General features: G+C 44.4%; 1 protein-coding gene across 1 annotated transcript in view; it reads right to left on the reverse strand.

The window, feature by feature from the left end:
• The window catches only part of vipr2 (vasoactive intestinal peptide receptor 2), a 65,821-nt gene that overhangs the window by 24,579 nt on the left and 14,322 nt on the right, over window positions 1-26,920 (reverse strand). The window contains exons 3-5 of the mRNA XM_078429468.1: window positions 24,529-24,636; window positions 19,686-19,783; window positions 1,952-2,052 (exon numbers count right to left, since the gene is read on the reverse strand). Of these exons, the coding sequence (XP_078285594.1) occupies window positions 1,952-2,052; window positions 19,686-19,783; window positions 24,529-24,636 (307 nt within the window). The remainder of the gene's footprint in view (window positions 1-1,951; window positions 2,053-19,685; window positions 19,784-24,528; window positions 24,637-26,920) is intronic.

Here is a 26,920-nt window from a genome sequence, read left to right on the forward strand (position 1 = left end):
TTAGGTTTATTATTGTCACGCTTACCGAGGTACAGTGAGAAGCTTTGTTTTGCATGCTATCCACACAAAATCAGATAGTACTACACGTAAATACAATCAAGTCAAACTCAAGTTTAGTTCAGTTTATTGTCACGTGTACCGAGGTAATCAGTCAGCAGAAAGACAATAAATGATTACAATCGAGCCATTTACAGTGTATAGATACATAACGTTTAGTGCAAGGTAAAGCCAGCAAATTCTAATCAAGGATAGAAACATAGAAACATAGAAACATAGAAAATAGGTGCAGGAGTAGGCCATTCGGCCCTTCGAGCCTGCACCGCCATTCAATATGATCATGGCTGATCATCCAGCTCAGTAACCTGTACCTGCCTTCTCTCCATACCCTCTGATCCCTTTAGCCTCAAGGGCCACATCTAACTCCCTCTTAAATATAGCCAATGAACTGGCCTCAACTACCTTCTGTGGCAGAGAATTCCACAGACTCACCACTCTCTGTGTGAAGAAATGTTTTCTCATCTCGGTCCTAAAAGACTTCCCCCTTATCCTTAACCTGTGACCCCTGGTTCTGGACTTCCCCAACATCGGGAACAATCTTCCCGCATCTAGCCTCTCCAACCCCTTAAGAATTTTATATGTTTCAATAAGATCCCCCCTCAGTCTTCTAAATTCCAGCGAGTACAAGCCTAGTCTATCCAGTCTTTCTTCATATGAAAGTCCTGCCATCCCAGGGATCAATCTGGTGAACCTTCTCTGTACTCCCTCTAAGGCTAGAATGTCTTTCCTCAGATTAGGAGACCAAAACTGTACACAATACTCCAGGTGCGGTCTCACCAGGGCCCTGTACAACTGCAGCAGAACCTCCCTGCTCCTATACTCGAATCCTCTTGCTATGAATGCTAACATACCATTCGCTTTCTTCACTGCCTGCTGCACCTGCACGCAGCAGTCCGAGGGTCACCACTGAGGTAGATAGTTGTTCAGCACTGCTCTCTGGCTGTGGTAGGTTGATTCAGTTGCCTGATAACAGCTGAGAAGAAACTGTCCCTGAATCTGGAGGTGTACGTTTTCACATTTCTATACCTTTTGCCCGATGGGAGAGGGAAGAAGTGGGAGTGGCCAGGTTGTGACTCATCCTCGATTAGGCTGCTGGCCTTGCCGAGGTAGTGTGAGGTATAAATGCAGTTAATAGAAGGGAGGTTGGTTTGTGTGATGGTCTGGGCTGCGTCCGCAATTCGCTGCAATTTCTTACGGTCCTGGATGAAGCTATTACCAAACTACGCTGTGATGCATCCTGATAAAATGCTTTCTATTGTGCAACTGATAGGTGGTGAAATGGCCAATTCAGTTTAATCCAGGCAAATGTGGGATATTACATTTCAGTAGATCAAATGTAAGAGTAAATGAAAGGGACCTTCAACAGCATTGATGTACAAAGAGATCTTGGAGTCCAAGTCCTTAACTCCCTAAAAGTAGTAACTCAAGGATATACAGTGGTCAAGAAGGCACTGATTAGAGTCAGGAAGTCATGTTGCAGCTTTATGTCCCCATTCACCAATCACCCAATCCCTACTTTTTCCCTCCTCCACTCATTGACCGCACGTAGATGCACACATTGAAAGCACTCATTGACCATAAAAGGAATTGCTGTGAGTCTGAATGATCCATCAGACATAGGAGAATAATTAGGCCATCCAACCCATCAAGTCTACTCTGCCATTCGATCATGCCTACTCCCTGTAACCTTTGACACCCTTCCTAATCACGAACCCATCAATCTTTACTTGAAAAATACCCAATGATTTGGCCTCCACAGCCATCTAGGGCAATGAATTCCACAGGTTCACCACCCTCTGGATGAAGAAATTCCTCCTCATCTCCATTCTGAATGCACGTCCTTTCCATGTTAACTCTATCTTGCACTTTCATCATCCAAATAAAGGTTTCTCACCTGAAGAAGCAAAGGATTGCTGAACCGGTGATGAGAGCAACCAAGGAGGCACTGTGTCCTAGTGTGTAAATTTCCATCACCAGCACGTAAAAGTTATCGTTCTGAAACAAATAAATAGAGGGATGATTTGCAAAATAATAGAAAGCAGTTGGTGAATTGAAATATCACCAGTCTTATAGTACGTACATAATTATAATATATTTGTGTGTGTGTGTATATATATATATATATATATATATATATATGCACACATATATATATATGCACATATATATATATATGCATATGTGTGTGTGTGCGTGTGTGCATGTGTGTGTAGAGGCATACATAGAGTAGTTTAGATGGTTCAGCGAAACCAATCAAAATTTGAAATCTCCTACTATTTACACTCCCCAGCCAGATCAGATCTGATTAACAAGCATTCATTGTTTTCCCTTAGATAGTCCCAACAACATTTCTGTGACAACGACAACCTTGGTCTGAACCCTTACATAACCTTTGTACTTTCCACCGCCAATTTTCTGGAAGTTAAGACACATTTGTTTACCATTTTTCCAGCACTGATATAAGTCACTGACTTGAAATGTTAGCTCCGTTCATCTTTCCACTTTACATGGCGGCATGGTGGCGCACCTGCTAGAGCTGCTGACTCACAGCGCCAGAGATCCGGGTTTGATCATGACCTTAGGTGCTGTCTGTGTGGAGTTTGTACGTTCTCCCTGTGACTGTTTGGGTTTCCTCTGAGTACTCTTCCAATGTGCCAACGCCATTCAGGTTTGTAGGTTAATTGGCCTCTGTAAATCACCTCTAGTTTATCGGAATAGGGTAACGTAGAAGTAGTTTGATCGGGTGATTAATGTCAGTGTGGACTCGGTGGGCCGAAGGGTCTGTTTCCATACTGTATCTCTAAACCAAACTGATGTGCCTGACCTGCTGAGTATCTCCAGTATGTTCTCTTTTTAGTTTCTACTCAGTCAACTGTGATATCATGAGAGGTAGAGTCATAGAGGGGAGATACATTTCCTCCCGGTGGATGCAACAAGGACTACAAACCATCATGGCTGCCAGCAAAAGACTACAAAACCCATAGTCAGCAGGGCTGCCTGCCCTGCTGACACTGATTGCTGCTGACACTGATTGCTGCTGACACTGATTGCTGCTGACACTGATTGCTGCTGACACAGATTGCTGCTGACACTAATTGCTGCCCAGCTTAACCAGATGAGCTGATTGCCTCAGTGAGAGAGCTAAAAGGGAATGGAAGCAGTGTATTTAAAGAGAGAGACAACGACTGGAGCAGACAGGGAGAGAAGCAGTGTTTGAGTTATATTTTGTAAGAAGGCAGCAAGCTACAGTTTTGATTTAACTACCTGTTTTGGTTTTGTGTACCTGTCTGCAAACAATTAAGTTTACCTGTTTTTGGACAAGACTAAATATATGGAATTTAAGTTTGAAAACAAGAACTTTTCTGTCTTCATCTCCGGCACCCACACCTCCCAACCTTCAAGAGAAAAGCTCCCGACCTCTCAAGACATCACACAACATACAGTTATAGCGTAAGTTAACAAGGTAATCGAGAAAAGTTCCAGGGCTTAGATTCAGTAGTAATGAATTATTTGTTTAGTTTATTGCCACGTGTACCGATGTACTGTGAAAAGCTTTTGTCGTGTGCTAAGCAGCCAGCGGAAAGTATTGGCTGCACATTTCCAAGTCAGAATGGTAATAGTGTTAAAAATAGACGCTAAAATGCTGGAGTAATTCAGCGTGTCAGTCAGCATCTCTGGAGAAAATGGATCGGTGACGTTTCGGGCCAGGACACCTCTTGAGACTATTTGTGTCTATCTTTGGTATAAACCAGAATCTGCAGTTGCTTTTTATTACATAGTAATAGTGCTTCTATTTTCTTTCATAAATCTGCACAAAACTTAGCAAGTTAGCAAAAGGGTTTTTACAGATGGTAAGATTATCTTATCGGTAAAGGCATTAAGTCATAAACCATTTTGACTTGCAAGGGTATTTTCCAATCTTCTCATCCTACATTAATTTAGTTTAGATCACATCTGAAGGTGCACTTTCACTCCTTTTACTTTTGAAACTGTCTACCTTTGTCTTGAAATGTGGGATCCATGTGTCCGATAAGAAAAGAAAACAAATCCCGAGTTCTTTTCGTGAATGATCATTGGTGATACATTTTGTAAACGCTGCCTAAAGCGGCAATTGCCGATTCGTGGGCTTTAGTCCCACAAATCACAAAGTTCTTATCCAACATCTAAGCAAGAGGATTATCCAAATGTTGTTTTTGTCCAATATTGATGGTAGACGTCATTGCACTGAGCAATGAATCAATTTGGTAATTAATCAATACAAGCGACTGGCGCGAGCGTGGTAAAAAACTGTTTAGTCTCGGAGGATGGAGAGAATAGTTTTTTACCACGCTCACACCAGTCACACTCGCGCCTGCCACACTCACATCTGCCACACTCACGACTGTCACACTCGCGCCAGCTACACTCACAAGGACCACACAGTAACGACTACACGGTTTTTACTATATTGTTTGAAGAAGAAACAATTGATAAGAACGCAAAGTTATGAATTACTCTTTGATTTCTCATTGCTTTTTTCTCATTGCTTTTTTTTTTAACCTCAAGATTTTAGAGTCACAGAAATGCACAGCACGGAAACGGGCCCTTCTGACCGACTTGTCACATGTGGCAATAAAGTATTCAATTCAATTCAACATTTAGTGCAGGATAAAGTCCAGTAAAGTCCTATTAAACATAGTCCAAGGGTCTCCATTGACGTAGATGGCAGGCCATTTCGCATTTGTTGTTGTATTTGCAAGCTTACTAATTATATCTCCTGTATTCACATCCAAGTTGTTAATAAATATCATAAACAAGAGACCCAACACCAATTCCTGCCGTACACCACTGGCCGCAGGCTTACATTCAGAAAATCTGCCTCTTAACCTTTCCGATTCATGTGCATGTCCAAATGTCTTTCAAATGTTCGTATAGTGCCTGCCTCAACTCTTTCTTGTGCAACTTTTTTCATATGTCCTCCACCTTCTGTGTGAAAAACTTGCCCCTCTGGTTCCTATTAAATCTTTTCCCCTCTCAACTTAAACCTACGTCCCCACGTTCTTGATTCCCCAACTCTAGGTAATAGGCTCTGTGCATTCACCCTATCTATTCACATCAAAGGTATTTATTCACAAAATGCTGGAGTAACTCAGCAGGTCAGGCAGCATCTCAGGAGAGAAGGAATGGGTGACGTTTCGGGTCAAGACCCTTCTTCAGACTATCTATTCACATGATCTTTAAGCTCTATAAGATCACCCTTCATCCTCCTGCGCTCCAAAGGAATAAAGTCCAACCTCCCCTATAGCTCAGGCCCTCAAGTCCTGGCAACATCCTCATGAATCTTCTCTGCACTCTTTCCAGCTTAAAAAGCTTCTGAAGAGGTTAATTCCTTTGATGAAACGGGAGAGCAAAAAGTAGCACTGGAATGCATTCATGTCTTTTTAGTCGTCACTGCCTTAAACACTCTATTTCCTCCATTTTGTTGTTTTGAACAAATTATTATTGATGGAACTTGGAATGAGTAAACAACAGTAAGCCACAGCAAAACAGTGCACAAAGTAGTTAAAATCATAGATCATACAGCATAGAAACAGATCTTTCAACCCCACTCATCCATGCTGACCAAAATACTCATCTAGGTTAGTCTTATTTGCTCACACTTGACCCATATCTCTCTCTAAACCTTTCCTATTCATGCAACTGCTACTTCTAGAGAACCAGACTGCTCATATGTCTTGAACTAGATGAATCTAGGTATAAAATGCAAATCGCAGGTCTCAAGTGGCCCTGAAAGTGTCACTGTAAAACCCAGTGGACATTTGTCCCGGCTTCAGAACCGAGAGGCAACTTCCCTGTCTTTGCCTTTGTCACGCACCCCGTGTATTGTGTGGTAAGAAATGAATTTCCTCTCGTGCACCGTGACCATTTGCTGTCTCCAGAGCACAAGCTTTTCAAAGCCTTCCGCACGTCTTTGCAGATTGCGAATTTAAAATGATACAAACGTAAATTACTGAAGTGATGGAAATTTGTAATTTATAATGCAAAAACGATGCTGCCTCTGGAGAGAGGAGAAAAATTAATATGTCTAGTCAATGACCTTTTATAAGAATCATTAGGTGGCAGATCACACCTTCCAGCATTAACTGCAGTCTGAAATGCTAAATGGCGCTGATGACTATTCTGAACTGCCATCTGTTGAGGTATGGCTCAGACAGTTTTTAGGTTGATGGTTGCATTCATTATATCATCATGGGTGGCTCGGTGGCGCAGTGGTACAGCTGTTGCCTTAAAGCCCAGGTTCGATCCTGACTACGGGTGCTATCTGTACGGAGTTTGTTCCTTCCCCCTGTGACTGTGTGAGCTTTCCCCAGGTGCTCCAGTCCCCTCCTACACTCCAAACACGTACAGGTTTGTAGGCTAATTGGCTTCAGGGAAGATTGTAAATTGTTCCTAGTGTGTAGGATAGTGCTAGTGTATGGGGATTGCTGGTCGGCACGGACTCGGTGGGCTGAAGGGCCTGTTTCCCTGCTGTAATCTCCAATCTAAACTAAATATGATCTGTATTGTGTCTCTGTCTGAGAAATAGGGCACTTAAATAAAGTGTTCACTGGTTCATTAGTTCACAGGCAGATGCTGCAAGTAATTAAGAGGGGAAATGACAGGTTAGCATTTATCTTTAACACCTTGGAATTTTGTTGCAATTATACAGGGTTTTGGTGAGGCCACACCTGGAATACTGCAAACATCCCTGGCTCCCTTAGCTAAGAAAGGATCAGGTAGCACAGGAAGTGGTCCAATGTAGATTCACGGGGTTAATTCCTGGGATGAGAGGATTGTCTTACCAAGGGAGACCAAATAGCATGGGCCTGTATTCTTTGGTATTTAGAAGATTGAGAGATCTTATTGAAACCGAAGGGGGCATGACAGGGTAGATGTTGAGATGTTTTCATGGGAGAAACGAATAATGGGACATAGCTATAAGTTAAGGGGCAGTCACTTAAAACCAAGGTACATAGAAATATCTTCTCACAGAGGGCGGTGAATCTCTGGATATTCTCTGCCTCAGGAGCTGGCTCATAAGCTATGTTTAAAGTGAGGGTGGATCAAATTTTGAAAGATTGGGGGATGGAGGACAAAGGGGCTCTGGCACAGGGAGAGAGTTGAGGCCTGGAGTTCAAGAGATCATTTCCATTGAGGGCAGCACAGTGGCGCAGCGGTAGAGTTGCTGCCTTACAGCGCCAGAGACCCGGATGCTGTCTGTACAGATTTTGTATGTTCTCCTTGTGACCGCATTGCTTTTCTCTGGGTGCTCCAGTTTCCTCCCAAATTAAAAAGACAATAGACAATAGACAATAGACAATAGGTGCAGGAGTAGGCCATTCAGCCCTTCGAGCCAGCACCGCCATTCAATGCGATCATGGCTGATCACTCTCAATCAGTACCCCATTCCTGCCTTCTCCCCATACCCCCTCACTCCGCTATCCTTAAGAGCTCTATCCAGCTCTCTCTTGAAAGCATCCAACGAACTGGCCTCCACTGCCTTCTGAGGCAGAGAATTCCACACCTTCACCACTCTCTGACTGAAAAAGTTCTTCCTCATCTCCGTTCTAAATGGCCTACCCCTTATTCTTAAACTGTGGCCCCTTGTTCTGGACTCCCCCAACATTGGGAACATGTTTCCTGCCTCTAATGTGTCCAATCCCCTAATTATCTTATATGTTTCAATAAGATCCCCCCTCATCCTTCTAAATTCCAGTGTATACAAGCCCAATCGCTCCAGCCTTTCAACATACGACAGTCCCGCCATTCCGGGAATTAACCTAGTGAACCTACGCTGCACGCCCTCCATAGCAAGAATATCCTTCCTCAAATTTGGAGACCAAAACTGCACACAGTACTCCAGGTGCGGTCTCACCAGGGCCCGGTACAACTGTAGAACTCTTTGCTCCTATACTCAACTCCTCTTGTTACGAAGGCCAACATTCCATTGGCTTTCTTCACTGCCTGCTGTACCTGCATGCTTCCTTTCATTGACTGATGCACTAGGACACCCAGATCTCGTTGAACTCCCCCTCCTCCTAACTTGACACCATTCAGATAATAATCTGCCTTTCTATTCTTACTTCCAAAGTGAATAACCTCACACTTATCTACATTAAACTGCATCTGCCATGTATCCGCCCACTCACACAACCTGTCCAAGTCACCCTGCAGCCTTATTGCATCTTCCTTACAATTCACACTACCCCCCAGCTTAGTATCATCTGAAAATTTGCTAATGGTACTTTTAATCCCTTCGTCTAAGTTTGAAGGTTAATTAGCTTCTGTAAATCATCCTCAGTGTGTAGGGTAATGTGTAGTAGATGTAGAGATTATGTTTTCATTAGAGTGAGAGTTTAGGACCAGAGGCCTTAACCTCAGAACAAAAGGACATACTTTTAGAAAGGAGACGAAGAGGAATTACTTTAGCCAGAGAGTGGTGAATCTGTGGAATTCTTTGCCACAGAAGGCTACGGAGGCCAAGTCAATGGATATTTTTAAGGCAGAGATTGACAGATTCTTGATTAGGACGGGTGTCAGGGGGTTATGGGGAAAAGGCAGGAGGATGGGGTTGAGAGGGAAAGATAGATCAGTCATGATTGAATGGCAGAGTAGACTAGTTAGGCCGAATGGCCTAATTCTGCTCCTATGATTAATGAACTTATGAACTAGTGTATGGGTAATCGTTGGTCAGCACGGACTCGGTGGGCTGAAAGGCCTGTTTTCACGCTCTATCTTTAAATTGTAGTAGACCAAAGCCAGGGTAAATCAGCCATGGTCATATTGGATGGAGGGGCAGAGAAGAGGAGCTCAATGGCATACCTCAGCTCCCATATTCCAGCGTTCTTGCGGAACTCCCATCCCAGCAATGTGCTTGGACTATCTTCACCACAGGGATACAATGGTTCAAGAAGGCAGTTCACCACGATTTCAATTGCAACTAGTAAAGGCAAAGACGCTGAGTTTTCCAGCAACAATCTCATTCTGAACACTGAATTATCTAAAAGTGTGAACGATTGGTTGAGCATTGCGCGAGGAGTGGGGAAAAACAAAAAAAATTGTTGGCTCTCCAGTGTGCTCCACCATTCACTGATTCTATCTGAGGCAATATTTATTTCACCAACAACCACATTTAAACAGATTTCTAAGTCACAATGGGATGACGTTCTAGTCCAACTGGCTGCCGAATGTCCTCGGTTTCAATAGAACCTAATCTTCAATAAGCACAACCCAAAGTGAAGGAGTAAATTAACAGGTCAGGCAACATCTGTGGTCAGGCAACCGCACGAGATGCAACACCTGTCCCTTTACCTCCCCCCTCAACTCCATCAAAGGACCCAAACAGTCTTTCCAGGTGAGACAGAGGTTCACCTGCACCTCCTCCAACCTCATCTATTGCATCCGCTGCTCTAGATGTCAACTTATTTATATTGGCGAAACCAAGCGCAGGCTCGGCGATCGCTTCGCTGAACACCTGCGCTCGGTCCGCATTAACGCAACTGATCTCCCGGTGGCCCAGCACTTTAACTCCCCCTCCCATTCCCAGTCTGACCTCTCTGTCATGGGCCTCCTCCAGTGCCATAGTGAGGCCCGCCGGAAATTGGAGGAGCAGCACCTCATATTTCGCCTGGGCAGTTCGCAGCCCGGTGGTATGAACGTCGACTTCTCCAACTTCAGATAGCTCCTCTGTCCCTCCCTTCCCCCCTTCCTTCCCAGATCTCCCTCTATCTTCCTGTCTCCACCTATATCCTTCCTTTGTCCCACCCCCGACATCAGCCTGAAGAGGGGTCTCGACCCGAAACGTCACCCAATCCTTCTCTCCCGAGATGCTGCCTGACCTGCTGAGTCACTCCAGCATTTTGTGAAGAAAACATCTGTGGAGGGTATGGATAGACAACATTTTGGATCAAGACCTTTCTCGAGTCTGAAGAAAGATTTTGTCCCAAATCTTTGCCTGTCCATTCCCTCCAGAGATGCTGCCTGACCCGCTGAGTTCAGCATTTTGCATTTTGCTCAAATTTCAGCATCTACAGTTCCTAGTGCTTCTAAATTTCAATATAACACATTGGTGGCTGCAAAGGAGTTTATAGTTTAGTTTAGAGATACAGCGTGGAGCCAAGCCCTTCGGCCCACCGAGTCCGTGCTGACCAAAGACCACCCGTACACTAGTGCTATGTGATCCCAGTTTCGCATCCTACCCACTCGAGGCAAATAACGGAGGCCAAATAATCTACAAACCTGCACATCTTTGGGATATGGGAGGAAACTGGAGCACCTGGAGAAAACCCATGGGTTCACTGAGAGAACGTTTGCCAGGATCGAAACCGGGTCTCTGGAGCTGTGAGGCAGCAACTCCACTGGCTGTGTCACTGCACTGCACTTACATTTACAAATAATCACAGCGATGGACTTAAGATTTCCAGATACAATAACTGGCATTTATATTGCAACTCTAATGCAGGAACATGCCGTCAGGTGTTAGAACAGTATAACTGGACCAGAGGCAAAACAGGATCATGTTAGGATTAAGAGACTAGTCAGCTAAGCTTTACGCAGTGTCGCAAAGGTGGAGAGATGGGTGGAGAGAGGGATTGCAGAAGAAAAGAATAAGTATAACAATGGGGGTGAAAGATGCTGTTAACAATCCAAGAGGAAAATCACAGGGACCTGAAAAGCTAAGTTATTTTCAATTTAAATGTTCTTGGTTATTATAAGGTCATAAGTGATAGGAGTATAATTAGGCCATTCGGCCCATCAAGTCTACGCCATTCAATCATGGCTGATCTATCTCTCCCTCCTAACCCCATTCTCCTGCCTTTTCCCCATAACCTCTGACACCCGTACTAATCAAGAATCAACTAATTAAGGGCGGCACGGTGGCGCAGCGGTAGAGTTGCTGCCTTACAGCGAATGCAGCGCCGGAGACTCGGGTGCGATCCTGACTACGGGTGCTGTACTGTACGGAGTTTGTACGTTCTCCCTGTGACCTGCGTGGGTTTTCTCCGAGATCTTGGGTTTCCTCCCACACTCCAAAGACGTACAGGTTTGTAGGTTAATTGGCTGGGCAAATGTAAAAATTGTCCCTAGTGGGTGTAGGATAGTGTTAATGTGCGGGGATCGCTGGGCAGCGCGGACCCGATGGGCCGAAGGGCCTGTTTTTGCGCTGTACCTCTAAATCTAAAATCTAAATCTATCTCTGCCTCAAAAACATCCACTGACTTGGCCTCCACAGCCTTCTGGGGCAAATAATTCCACAGATTCACCACCCTCTGAGTAGACATTTATCCTCATCTCCTTCCTAAAAGAACGTCCTTTAATTCTGAGGCTCTAGTTCTAGACTCTCACTCCAGTGGAAACATCCTCTCCACATCCACTCTATCCAAGCCTTTCACTATTCACTAGACTTGCACTATAATGGTTTGGTTACCTAGTATGATTTAAAAATGGACATAAAGTGTTGGAGTACCTGCAATATCATGGCCCCCACATCCATGTGATTGGCTTGAAGTAAGTCTCTGATGTGACCAAGCAACATGTGGCTGCAGTGAACTTCACAAACTGTTGAAGTGCAGATAGATATGGACAATACTCCCAGCTTTATCAACGTGGTTTACAGCTTGAGATAGCATAAAATTAAAATACTTGAAGGTATTGATATTGGTATTGGTTTATTACTGTCAAGTGTAGTGAAATACGATGCCGATGTGCATTGATTCAGTTAGAAGGAGGGTCGCGACCCACAATGCAATCTGTCCATTTCCCTGTCCAGATGCTGCCTGACCTGCTGGGTTTCTCCAGCAGTTTTGTTTTCATAATGAACCTTATCCAGACAGATCATACCATACATAAGAACATCAGGTAGATAAAATAAATAGAGTGCAGAATATAGCATTACAGCTACAGCTGCAGAGCAAGTGTGGATGAAAAAAGTGCATGGGCCACAACAAAGTAGATTGGAAGATTGAGAGTTCCTTCTTAGTGATATGAGAGTTCAGGTGTTTTACAGCGGGTAACAGGCTGTTTTTGAATCTCATGGTAGGTGCTTTCATTCTTTTCTCTTCGGCTTGATGTGAGGAGAAGAGAGAATGACTGAGGGGGGAGGGGGGAGATGAGTGGTCCTTGGACCTTTTGGCTCCATTCCCAAAGGATTATCCAAGGAAATAGCTTGACCATCATTCCTTACTTTGTGTAGTATTCACCTCAAAACAATTCCATTCTTCATCTTGCATCTTATTGATCTGGCAATGAGACGTGGGCTGCCAAAAACTAACAGGGTCAGGTGCAATGTCAGGATTAAAACCCATCTGATCTTACTCTCATGGTCTTGACCCAAAGCATCCACTATCCCTCTGCCTCCATAGGTGCCGCATGACCCATTGAGTACCTCCCTCCAGCAGCTTGTTTTTGAACCTTGAATTTTTTTTCTTTCTATTGAAGTAATTGAGAGTAATATTAGGCTGGGTGCAAAACTCCTAGTTGACTCAATGGGGGCAACAAATGCACACTGGAGGGTGAGGGGGCTGAGGAAAGAACGTGGAAGGGAGGGTAGGGGGCTATTACTTAAAATTGGAGAATTCATTAATCAGTGGGCAGCACGGTGGCGCAGCAGTATAGTTGCTGCCTTACAGCACTTGCAGACTACGGGTGCTATCTGTACGGAGTTTGCACGTTCTCCCAGTCTGTTTGTTTTTATGTTATGACTGTTTTTGTAAAGCGCTTTGAGCACCTGGTAAAGCGCTATATAAAATAAATGCTTATTATTATTATTATTATTATTATCTTTGGTTTCCTCTTACACTCAAGACCTACAGGTTTGTAGGTTAATTGGCTTGGTATAAGTGTAAATTGTCCATAGTGTGTGTAAGATGGTGTTAATGTGCAGGGGTCGCTGATGGGTGCGGACTCGGTAGGCCGAGGGGCCTGTTTCCGTGCTGTATCACTAAAAAAAAAAAACTAAAAAATACCATTAGGTTGTAGGCTATTGAAGTGGAACATGAGGTGAGCAAACCAAGAAAGTGCAGAGAGAGGTTGGGATGGTAAAATATGACTGGTAGTGGGATCACATTGAAGGTGGCGGAAATACCGCAGAATGGCCTTTTGGATGCGGAGGCTGATTGAAAAGCGAGGACCTGGGGTAGTGTACTAAAACAAAACTGCTGGCTTTTCCAAAGACAATAGACAATAGACAATAGGTGCAGGAGGAGGCCATTCGGCCCTTCGAGCCAGCACCGCCATTCAATGTGATCATGGCTGATCATTCTCAATCAGTACCCCGTTCCTGCCTTCTCCCCATACCCCCTAACTCCGCTATCCTTAAGAGCTCTATCCAGCTCTCCCTTGAATGCATTCAGAGAATTGGTCTCCACTGCCTTATGAGGCAGAGAATTCCACAGATTCACAACTCTCTGACTGAAAAAGTTTTTCCTCATCTCAGTTCTAAATGGCCTACCCCTTATTCTTAAACTGTGGCCCCTTGTTCTGGACTCCCCCAACATTGGGAACATGTTTCCTGCCTCTAACGTGTCCAACCCCTTAATAATCTTATACGTTTCGATAAGATCTCCTCGCATCCTTAAAGCTTGGTTTAATAAAAAACAAATTTACCATAGAAATCCAATGGGATTTCTCGAACTGAAATTGTAAATTTACTCAGTCCAGCTTCACTTGAACTGGACATAAAAGTAAATTAGTAGTGTTAAAGAGTAACGAGCCAAATAATAACACCCAAAGTCACATGTTCTCCTTCTTACCAAGTCTGTGAATGTATTTCCTCGGGAAAGACATCAATATTTTATATTTTATTCGTGCATTTTTGGAATCGAAATGAATCAGTTGATCCAACTTTCTCTCCCGCTCACTTTTCCACTCTTATCTTGTGCATTAATCACTTACAACGATGCAACAAAAATAGGAAAAGAAATATTAAACCACGATAAAAATTGAATTCAGCTATTAAATTTTGATGTTTCCTGAAATAAAACAGACCTTGAACCAAAAAGAAAATATATATATTTATAACTATTATCAGCTAACTGAAGTGCAAGGGATTGGGCATCCATAAGAGTAAGCCAAGACAGCTTTGGCAGAAGTTTTATAAAATATAGTTTCTCTGGGAAATTCAACTGTTATAGATTTGATCTATTGCCCACCAGCATTTTTTTCTGAAACAAATTTATGTCCTTTTTCTGTTGAATAGAATCATTGAGCATTAACGAAGGCTGTTCATCCGTCATAATTATTTACAGCTATGTCATCTCTCTGTAATTTAATTTCAAGTATTTGTCCAATTCTCCTCCTGAATGTTGTGATTGAATCTGTTCCCATCAACTTTCTGGCCAATGCATTTCACAAGAACTTGTTAACTGAAAAGAAATCTGCATCTTCCATTTAGTTCCATTTTGTTAATTATTTCACATTTCAGCTATTTGGCTGACCCCCCCACCGCCAGTGGGAATCGCTCACTGAAGCCGCATCAAGCTATGAGTGTCCATGTTAAATTTCCCTTGAGACGAGGGCGTTTTCCAACTCTCAGGCTCCACAAAGACTCTCAGGTTGGTTTTGTCCCTCCTTGAACTTTCTCCATTGCTCCTTATCTTGACTTCTGCTGTGAAGAAGGGTCTCGACCCGAAACGTCACCCATTCCTTCTCTCCTGAGATGCTGCCTGACCCGCTGAGTTACTCCAGCATTTTGTGATGACAATGGAGGTCGCCAGCACTCAATCTGCCAGTCAGAGCTTCAATGGAAGAGCTGACATTGGCATGGGACAGGTATTTCTGGCAGAAGGGTCTCGACCCGAAGCATCACCCATTCCTTCTCTCCAGAAATGCTGTCTGTCCCGCTGAGATACTCCAGCTTTTTGTGTCTATCTTGGGTTTAACACAGCATCTGCAGTTCCTTCTTACACACACCTGTCAATAACTGGCCCACGTTTGTGTGGAATACTTGGCAGATTAGGGCTCTGAAAGCACCAGATGCTGGAATCTGCATCAAACAGAGAGCAGCTGCCAGAACGCTATGGGTCAGAAAGCATCTGAGGATGGAAATGAACATTCCATGAAGTATCTCGACCTTGAAACGCAACTCTCTATTTTCCTCCACATCGCGGCACGGTGGCTCAGCGCAAGAGTCCCGGGTTCGATCCTGACTACGGGCGCTGTCTGTACAGCTTTTGTACCTTCTCTCTGTGGGTTTTCTCTGGGTGTTTCAGGCTCCTCACGCACTCATGTCATGCCGGTTTGTCGGTTAATTGGCTTTGGTAACATTGTAAATTGTCCCCAGTGTGTAGAATAGTGCTAGTGTATGGGGTGATCGCTGGTCGGTGTGGACTGAGGGGCTGAAGGGCCCGTTTCCGTGCTGTATCTCTAAAGTCTAAAGTCTAACGTAAACTGTAATAGTGACCATGAAGCCATCAGAGAACCTTTCAAACCCATTCATGTCCTTGAGGATCTGCTATCCTCCCTTGCATTGTTGTGGTGAGAATGTGATCCAAGACACCTAGCAATTCAATTAATCTTTATCACCCTCTGAAATGGTTTGGCAAAATTATATTGTATATAATTTTATTATATTGTTTACGGTGTACTATGTTTACATATTCTGTTGTGCTACTGCAAATAATAATTTCATTGTTTTATCTGGGACATATAACAATAAAACACTCTTGACTCTTCACAACACTCAGTTTAGGGTATTTAAGGGAAGGCAATAAATATTAGCCTAGCCGGCAATGCCTGCATCCTATGAAGCAAATGAATGAATGAAAATGTGACTCCAGCCCTGATAAAATTACATGCACTCTGCCAAGCGTGGTGTATAATTACGTGAAATTTGCATTAAATGGATGATCTTCGGTAGCATCTGGTTCGTTGGTTAAGGGTATTTAGCAATGGTTCCCATTTCTGTTGCCAACTCATTTCTTCCACAAAATGTGATCGTGAGTCTATACCTTCGACCATTTAACATTGGTTCACGCCCGATTACTGGATGCAGGCACTTACTCTGCAGCAGAATGTTAAACTTTAGACTTTGAGATACGGCGCAGAGGCAGGCCCTTCGGCCCACCAAATCCGCGCCGACCAGTGATCACCCCGTACACTGGACCTGTTCTACGCATAGAAACATAGAAACATAGAAAATAGGTGCAGGAAGAGGCCAATCGGCCCTTCGAGCTAGCACCGCCATTCATTGCGATCATGGCTGATCGTCCCCAATCAATAACCCGTGCCTGACTTCTCCCCATATCCCTTGATTCCACTAGCCCCTAGAGCTCTATCTAACTCTCTCTTAAATCCATCCAGTGATTTGGCCACCACTGCCCTCTGTGGCAGAGAATTCCACAAATTCACAACCCTCTGGGTGAAAAAGTTCCTTCTCACATTTGTAAATGGCCTCCCCTTTATTCTAAGAGTGTGGCCCCTGGTTCTGGACTCGCCCAACATTAGGAACATTTTTCCTGCATCTGGTTTGTCCAGTCCTTTTATAATTTTATGTTTCTATAAGATTCCCTCTCATCCTTCTAAACTCCAGTGAATACAAGCCTAGTCCTTTCAATCTTTCCTCATATGACAGTCCCGCCATCCCAGGGATCAATCTCGTGAACCTACGCTGCACTGCCTTAGGGACAATTTACTATTTTTACCAAATCCAATCAATCTACAAACCTGTACGTCTTTGGAGTGTGGGAGGAAACCGGAACACCTGGAGAAAACTCACATGGCCACAGAGGGAACATACAAACTTCGTACAGAGAGTAGCTATAGTCAGGATTTAGACGGGGTCTCTGGCGCTGCAGGGCAGCACATCTACCCCAGTGCTACTATGCCGCCAACAAAATGAAGTGGAACAATAAGCATTGCACACAGTGCTGGAGGAACTCAGCGGGTCAGGCAGCATCTGCGGAGGGAATAGACATGACGTTTCAGGTCGGAACCCTTCCACAGACTCGCACAGACTCAGATTCATGTTGCTCTGTCAAGTGGAACAATAAACCCATTTCATTTAACTCAGCACTAATGTTGAGTATTATGCTTGATCACACATGAATCATGATCTTTGTTAAGAAATAGTGCACAATAAAGTCACGTTAAAGATCAATATATATAATTAAAATGTAAATTGCAGCATCAGAGAGCATTAGATTGAAAATTCAGTACATATTCAATTACATTTATAAACTGCTGTAGAACTGGTTAATTGCATGCTAACAGCAATAAAATTTCATGACTGAAATTATTTGCTGAATCAAATTTAACGGGTGGAAGCCTTAGATTTGCATTGGCAGATGGGGGGAGTTTTAACTCTCGTGTTAGGGTGTAGATTTAAATGGAGTGAGAATTATTCCTAGATCTGCCCTGATACCTACCTACTGTCATTTGTAAACTGCAGCAAGAACTGAACCTTGTGATAATTAACTAGATTGGACACCAGTGACTTTATCTGGAGTTTTGTCATTTAACCTGCGGAAATAACATAAGAACTGACCACAAGGGCAGGTCATACAGACTGAGGGGTGACCTTATTGAGGTATATAAAATCATGAGGGGCAGAGATAAGGAGTGGCTCATCAATGCCTTTACACCTTCAAAAGGGCGAGGAGATTCGACATGCCACCAAATATTCTATCCAACATCTACACTTTGCTATTCATCTATTTCTTACAATTTTTAGCTACCAATTAAACAATAAATGAACACCTTCTTTACATGAACACCTCGAATTGGAGACAAACCCCCTCACATTGGAATTGTAAGGAAGCCTCATTTAGGCTGGGCAGAGAGACCTGTAGTCCTACCAAAATATCTAAATCAAACTGTGAAATAAAAGTAAAAGGCAGGATACTGCAAATGCTGGCAACCTCAAGTGAAAAACAAAAATAGAAAATGCCGGAAAAAAGATCCCAGCAGATCAGGCAACATCAGTGGAGAGAATGGAGACACAAGGAACTGCAGGTGCTGCAATCTGGAGCAAAACAAAAAGTGCTGGTGTAACGTATAAGATTATTAAGGGGTTGGACACGTTAGAGGCAGGAAACAAGTTCCCAATGTTGGGGGAGACCAGAACAAGGGGCCGCGCTTTAAGAATAAGGGGTAGGCCATTTAGAACTGCGATGAGGAAAAACTTTCTCAGTCAGAGAGTTGTGAATCTGTGGAATTCTCTGCCTCAGAAGGCAGTGGAGGCCAATTCTCTGAATGCATTCAAGAGAGAGCTGGATAGAGCTCTTAAGGATAGCGGAGTCAGGGGGTATGGGGAGAAGGCAGGAACGGGGTACTGATTGAGAATGATCAGCCATGATCACATTGAATGGCAGTGCTGGCTCGAAGGGCCGAATGGCCTCCTCCTGCACCTATTGTCTATTGTCTATTGTAACTCGACGGGTCAGGCAGCATCTGTGAAAGGAATGGGGAGAGGGCGACATTTCAGGTCAGGATACTGAAAAGTCACCGAGTGTGTGTGTGTGGGGGGGGGGGGGGGGGGGAGGAGAGAAAGAATGCTGGAAAATAGGTAATGGCAGGACAAAGCCTGGCAAGTGATAGATAGAGGAAGGAACTGCAGATGCTGGTTTATACTGAATATAGACACAAAGTGCTGAAGTAACTCAGCGCGTCAGGAGCATCTCTGGTGATAAAGGATGGGCGACGTTTTGGGTCGGAACCTTTCATCAAACTGGAAGTGGGGGGGGGGGGTAGGGAAAGGCCATAATATAACCATAATGGCCCATTGTTGGCTGGGGAAGAGGTGATAACAAGGGGATACAGGGATTCACCCAGTGGAACTAGTAAGATGACTAGTGTGGGGGAGGGGGGAGAGGGAATGCAGGGGTTACTTGAAATGAGAGAAATCACCGTTAATACCGTTTGGTTGTAAGCCGCCCAAGTGATAGGTGGATATGGCTGAGGTGGGTTTTGATCGCCAGATGTACGGACAACAGCTGGAGATGAAAATAATACAAATGAGCATTAGTTAACAAGGGGATACAGGGATGCACAGGGATGCACATGCACAGGGATACAGGAAGAGAGAGCTAGATAGAGCTCTTAAGGATAGCAGAGTCAGGGGGTATGGGGAGAAGGCAGGAACGGGGTACTGATTGAGAATGATCAGCCATGATCACATTGAATGACGGTGCTGGCTCGAAGGGCCGAATGGCCTACTCCTGCACCTATTGTCTATTGTCTATTAAGGAGATAAGTGGAATGATACGTAAAGGCAGAGGGAGGGATTATAGGTGGAAGAGGATGGAGGGCGTGAAATAGGGGAAAAAATGAGTCTACATCCTAGTGGGAGATACTGGGATAAGTGGAGAGAAACAGGATTAAGGTTTTGGGTCAATTATCTATCAGTACTGATGAAACATTGTTTTAAGTTGAACTTTTTCCCCTCACCACAGATGCTGGCTGAATTGCTATGAATTATATGGACTGGAAGTAACATTTCTACTCTGCTTTCCTAAACAAAAGCATGAAATTATTCCAGTAAAATTTTTGTGTGAATTAGGGCAATGGTTTTAAAATCAGCTGACTGAGGTTTAATGAAGATGGGAACTGATAGGGATTGGAAGTGGATGCCCATCCAGGGTGGGGTGGTGAGATACACAAGCTTATACACGTACCTCTTCAGTAGACACATTGAGGTTGTATCCACACCTGTCCATATAATCTGGAAACACATGAGTCCACCCTTCAGCCGTGCAGTTCCTGCTTACTTTGCCTGTAAGAGAAAGATCACTGGATTTAACATGGTCGATAGACACAAAATGCTGGAGTGTCTTTTGTGACACTCAGGTCAGGCATCACACCAACAGAATGAACAAGCTCATCAGGAAGGCTGGCTCCATCCTGGGGGTGGAGTTGGAGTCACTAGAGGTGGTCTCGGAGGGGCACCTCGAACAGTACAGCTCACCCCCTCCATGACACGCTGGACAACCTGAGGAGCACCTTCAGCAACAGTGTGTAAGAAGGAAAGAACTGCAGATGCTGGTTTATAGCGAAGAGAGACACAAAAAGCTGGAGTAACTCAACGGAACAGGCAGCATCTCTGGAGAGAAGGAATGGGTGACGTTTCGGGTCGAGACCCTTCTTCAGACAGCCTGTCCCGCTGAGTTACTCCAGCTTTTTGTGTCCACCTTCAGCATACAGAATGGTTCCACCGAGATGCCGCATAGAACGCCACAGGAGATCCTTCTTCCCTTTGGCTATCAAACTGTACAACTCCTCCCCCTTCTGTCGCTGGGGTAGTCTGACGCCCCTTTGTTCTCTATGTACCTATCTACCAAAGCTGCCATTGTACATGTCCCTTAAGCATACTCTAGCACATCATTCAAATACACACAACTATTTGTGTTAAGAAATTGCCCCTTGGGGCCCTTTTAAATCTTTCCCCTCACACCTTAAACCTATGGCCTCTAGATCTGGTCTCCTCTACCCTGTGAAAATGACTGACACCATTCACCTTAATCATATCTCTCATGGTTTTGTGTACCTCCCTCAGCCTCCTGTTCTCTAAGGAAAAAAACCCTCAAGCTATCTGGTCTCTCCTCGTAACTCAAGCCCTCGAGCTCTGATGATTTGTTTCTGCACCTTCCCAGCTTAATGGCATTCTTCCTATGATGGGATACGAAAGTTAGGCGATCAGTGCAATCAAATGGGGGGGGGGGGTGGGGGGAAGATGGGAATAAGGGGGATGGGAGGCGATAGGACTGATCAGAACTGCACATAATACTCTAACTGTGGTCTCACCAAAGTCTTGTACAGGTGTAGCATGACATCCCAACTCAATACATTTACTGACGAAGGCAAGTGTTCCAACCTCCTTCTTCACCATCCTACCTATGTGTGTTGCCATCTTTGGGGAATTGTGTACCTGCCCCCCCCCCCCTTGGTCTTTCTGCTCTACAACATTCCCCATATCCGTAGGAAGAAACTGCAGATGCTGGTTTATACCGAAGTTAGACACAAAATGCTGGAGTAACTCAGAGGGTCAGGCAGCATCTCTGGAGGAAAGGAATAGGGGACATTTCAGGTCGGAAACCCTTCTTCAGAATAAAAGATAGAGGTGGGGAGGGGTGGGGTGGAGGGGGACTGGAGGCGAGAAAAGGTCAGAATGAAACAGGGCCGACACCAAATGACGTCAGGAAAGATGTCGGAAGGAACTGCAGATGCTGGTTTAAACCAAAGATGGACACAAAATGCAGGAGTAACTCAGCGGGATAGGCAGCATCTCCGGAGAGAAGGAACGGTGATTGATTTGCCCATCTACAGCACCTCACACCTATCAAAGTTCAATTTCATTTGCCATTGCTTGTTCCATTGTTAATCCAGATTTTTTTTGTGCATTTACATAGCCTTCCTCATTGCTACTCCCCCAAAAATGTTGGTATCATCGACAGATGTACTCATTGTTACTAAATTGTCACCCAAATCATTCATATAGATGACAAACAAAGTGGATGCAGCTCATATACCTGCGCCACACCAGTGGTCACAGGCCAGCCAACAGGGCCACAATCCTCCCATCCCACCCTCTGACTCCTTCCACCAAGCCAATTATGAAACAAGTTGTATAGTTCATCGCGGATCCCATGTGATCTAATCTTCCGTACGAGCCTACCATGTGAGACCATGTCAAAGGCTTTGCTCAAGTCCACATAGACAACATCCACAGCCTCGCTCTTGTTAATCCTCTTCATCACCTCTTCAAAAAACACTACAAATCTGTGAACTGTGATTTCCCAATGCCCAAAACTGTGCTGACCAAATCTAATCAGCCCTTGCCTATCCAAATGCAGGTAGATCATGTCCCTCAGAGTCTACTCTAATAACTTTCCCACCTCTGATGTCAGGCTCACCAACCTGTAGTTCCCTGGCTTGTCCTTGTAGCCCTTCTTAAATAAAGGTACAACAACAGCCACCCTCCAGTTTTCCATACCTCACCTGTGGCTAATGATCTCCGACAGGGCTCCAACAATTTCTTCCCTTGCTTCCCACAATGTCCAAAATATATACTTGGTCAGACCTGGGGGTTTTATCCTCCTTAGTATTATTTAAGATTGCTAGCATCTCCTTTTTTGTATTTGGATATGGTCCAACACATTCACTTTTCTAGGTAGGGGATCACACTTGTGTGCGTGTGTGCGTGTGCGCGTTTGTGTGTGTGTATGAGAGTGAGTGAGTGTGTGTGTGTGAGAGAGTGAGTGTGAGTGAGTGTGAGTGAGTGACTGTGTGTGTGTGTGTGTGAGTGAGTGAATAAGTGAGTTTGTGTGTGTGTGTGAGTGTGTGTGTGTGTGTGTGTGTGTGTGTGTGTATGTGAGTGTGTAACTCATAAACAGTCTCGTCTATGCTCCATAGCTCCTTTATGCCCTACCATTTACTATATAGACAACCTTCCTTGCTACTCACGTCATAAACTTGTCATCCACAAACCTACGAATCGTACTTGACATCAACAATTAATCATACCTCCAACATTCACATCCAAGTCATCAATATATCTCACAAACAGCAAAGTCCCAGCACTATAGAAGCAAGAACCTGCTAATGCTGGTTTATACACAAAAGGACACAAAGTGCTGGAGTAACTCAGCAGGTCTGGCAGCATCACTAGAGAATGTGGATAGATGACGTTTCGCGTCAAGATCCTTCTTCAATCAAGGTCCTGCATTGTATGGTATCTAGAAAGTGATCTGAAGAAGGGTCTCGACCCGAAACGTCACCCATTCCTTCTCTCCAGAGATGCTGCCTGTCCTGCTGAGTTACTCCAGCATTTTGTGTCCATCACACGGGATTGAGTTCCGAGCTGGTTAATTGGATCGAGAAGTGGCTTCAAAAGTGGCTTCAAGAGGAAGGGTTTCAATTCGAAACGTCGCCTCTCCATGTTCTCTCGAGATGCTGCCTGACCTGCTGCATTACTCCAGCATTTTGTATCCTTTAACGTACCATTCTATGTGACACCCTGTGGTTCACCTCAGACTTCCAACCAATAAAATATCCTCTCGCCACTACCTACCACCATCCTATCACCAACACACATTAGGATCCAATTAAGCAGCTCGCCTTGGATCTCATGTAAACCACCTTCTAGATGTTGTAATATGTGGGATCTTAATTGAATCATTTGAATCTCAGCACAAGATGCTGGAGTAAATGCTTACTTTGGAAACAGTTAGGATGTTTCCACTAAGTATGGCAGGATTGAAAACCATTCTTAAAAGGCTTAAAATCTTTTTTTACACAATGTGGAATCTGAATTATTGCTTGGACATGTGCAGGTCAATAGAAAATTGACATTTTTCATTAGTGACATTGGACAGGATCTTTAAGCGGTGTGGAAGATATCACGAATGAAAATGGATGACTCATTCAAAGCAACTGAAGTGCAGTGTCACATAGAATATAATTTTATCATAGGCTACTATTGTTACAGACCTTGGCTAAACTGTAGGAGCGTACATGTAACGTCTGTTTTAGCAGCCTTTATTGTCTACTAGTGCTACTGGTGGCTCAGCGGTAGAGTTGCTGCCTTTCAGCGCTTGCAGCGCCAGAAACCTCGGTTCGATCCCGACTGCGGGTGCTGTCAGTATGGAGTTTGTCTGTTCTCCCCGTGACCCGTGTGGGTTTCCTCCGAGATCTTGGGTTTCCTTCCATACTCCAAAAACGAACCGGTTTGTAAGTTAATTGGCTTGGTATAAATGTAAATTGTCCCTAGTGGGTGTAGGGTAGTGTTAATGTGTGGGGATCGCTGGTCGGTGTGGAGTCGGTGGGCCGAAGGGCCTGATTCCGCTCTGTATCTCTTAACTACACTAAACTAATATTTAATATTACAGAAGGCCCGACAGAGGTTTGCCCCACATAATTTCCCTCGATATGGTTTTTATGTGATTGAGGGGAATGCTGGGAGGGAAAAATGGGTTTGGTCGTGGGGTCGTGGCCTCTCAGGGGTCTTTAGATTATTAGCTCGATTGTCAAATCTTTTGTGAGCCCTTTACGAAACATGTTCCCAATGTTGGGGGAGTCCAGAACAAGGGGCCACAGTTTAAGAATAAGGGGTAGGCCATTTAGAACGGAGATGAGGAAGAACTTTTTCAGTCAGAGAGTGGTGAAGGTGTGGAATTCTCTGCCTCAGAAGGCAGTGGAGGCCAGTTCGTTGGATGCTTTCAAGAGAGAGCTGGATAGAGCTCTTAAGGATAGCGGAGTGAGGGGGTATGGGGAGAAGGCAGGAACGGGGTACTGATTGAGAGTGATCAACCATGATCGCATTGAATGGCGGTGCTGGCTCGAAGGGCTGAATGGCCTCCTCCTGCACCTATTGTCTATTGTCTATTGTCTATTGTGTCAAACATCACCAGTACTTCTCTCCTCCAACACCTCCCCGCTCCTCACACAGATTTACTTCCTTTTAGGATTTTACTGCATTTATTTTCCACAAAAACAAAAATAAATCCCAACTCTAATACTGACCATGCTCGCTGCTGAAGTCCCCAAATACTTTTGAACAGGGCATGCTGACTGTTTCACTGATCCTGGCTGGCATCCAGCAGGTGAAATTATCCCAAATCCCCGCACATCCTAGAACCAAGAAGAAAAACAAACATGCCTTTAGTGTCATATCTTTAGCAATTCAGATCTTTGTTTAACCACCTGCCATCATCAACAAAGACAGAAAATCACTAATTTAGTTCACAGCTTCTATTCCAATCGTGCCATTATTTTGTCTTAATCCCAGAACCAAAACAGAATACACAATAGCAAATGGCAAGAACAAACTGCTCGATGAACTCAACAGGTCAAGCAGCACCTGTGGAGGCAAAGGGATGGTCAACACTTTGGGTTGAGATGTTGCTTGTCCTGTTTATTTTTTGATTGAAAGATACTGCATGGAAGCAGGCCCTTCAGCCCAACAATCTATGCTGGCCTTCGATCATCTGCTCATGCTAGTTCTACGTTATCCCAATTTTGCATCCACTCCCTCCACATTAGGGGCAATTTACAGAGGCCAATTAGTGACAATGTCTTTGATTTACTTTAGTTTAGTTGTTTAGATAAAGTATGGAAACAGGCCCTTCGGCCCACCTTGCACATGCTGACCAACGATTATTTGCAGACTAATTCTATCCAACACACTCGGGACAATTTACAGAAGTCAATTACCCTACAAACCTGCACGTCTTCAGAGTGTGCGAGAAAACATGAGCCCCCAGAGAAAACCCACGTGGTCACGGGGAGAACGTACAAACTCCGTAGTTAGGATCGAACCCGTGCCGCTACCACTGAGCCACCATGCCCCCTTTAAGTCTTTCTCAGCCCAGGTTAATGGTAGAATGCGTCAACAGCCCTAACTGAAATCAGCTAATTCAACAGAAACATACTGGTCTGGAACAGCAAACAATCTGCAGGAGGGTCTCAATGCTTTGAAGAATGCTTTGGAAATAGACTTCAGTTTCAGGTTGAATCTCTTCATCTCAACCCTGTTTGAACTAGAATATCCAACTGGTTGCCGACCATTTTAACTTCCCTTTCCATTTCCACAGAGACCTTTCTGTCCTGGGCTTCCTCCATTGCCACAGTGAGACGACATGCGAACTGGAGGAACAGCACCTCATATTCCACTTGGATAGCTTCCAGCCCAATAGTATGAACATTATGGTCTCCAATTGGAGGTAATACCCATCCTCTCTCTTTCCTGTGCCCACACTGGCATGCAACTATTTATCTCACTGTCCCGCCCCTCTTTCCCCCTCTTGCCCCCACCTCCTCCTGTGGCAATCTCCCTATTTTCCTCTCTCTGTCTTTACATTTCACTTTTCTCTCCTTATCTCACACCCTTTTGTCTCCTTTACATCGCCAGCCATTGTCACTTATATACTCCGCCTATTTGTCAATCAAACCTCCTCCCCCCTCACCTGCATCAATACAATACAATATATCTTTATTGTCATTGTACAGGGGTACAACGAGATTGGGAATGCACCTCCCATACGATGCAATAATTAAATTAATTTAAACAACAACAACCCAACGAAACAAATTGTAATAGTTTTAAGACAGAATAAAGTGCAAGTAGATCTGTGCTGGATCACTGTGCGTTTTGACCATCCGGCTCAGCAGGACCGGTTCATAGCAGCTATGGCCCTGGGGATGAAGCTGTTCCTGAGTCTGGAGGTCTTGTATCATCTGCCCGATGGAAGGAGTTCCATCAGACTGTTGCAGGGGTGTGAAGAGTCTTTGTGGATGCTGGTGGCTTTTCTGAGGCATTGTGTGTTGTAGATGCCCTCCAAGGCTGGTAGCTGTGTTCCGATGGTCCTCTGAGCTCTATGGACTACCCGCTGAAGAGCTTTCCTTTCTGCCTCCGTGCAGCTGAGGTACCACACAGCTGAGGTATCAAAGCTATCACTTGCCAGGCTTTGTCCTGCCCCTACCCCTTTTCCAGCTTTCTACCCCCTACAACAATCAGTCTGAAGAAGGGTCTCGGCCTAAAATGCTGCCTGTTCATTCCCTCCACACATGCTGCCTGAGCTGCTGGATTACTCCAGCGCTTTGTGGAGTATCCTATGGAACAATCAACCATTCATCTGATGTTCCTTTGTAAACTGAGCCACTGGAGGCAGCACACATCCAATCCTGTTAACAGGGGAGAACCCAGGCATCTTCACCTCAATGATTCCCCTTTAATTTTCCATTGGAAAGTGCTGCACTTTCATCTGCTTGCTGATTCATTGATGTCTATTGCTGCCTTGTACGGCATGATAACTGCCCAGTTATGTGACTGTCATCTTGTTATCTTCATGTTAGTGCTGCGTGAACAACGAAGCGTGGCAAGTACGTTGGTGCGTTTTAAGACATTGTCAAGCTG

This window comes from Rhinoraja longicauda, chromosome 2 (assembly GCF_053455715.1).
Source record: "Rhinoraja longicauda isolate Sanriku21f chromosome 2, sRhiLon1.1, whole genome shotgun sequence".
NCBI lineage: Eukaryota > Metazoa > Chordata > Chondrichthyes > Rajiformes > Arhynchobatidae > Rhinoraja > Rhinoraja longicauda.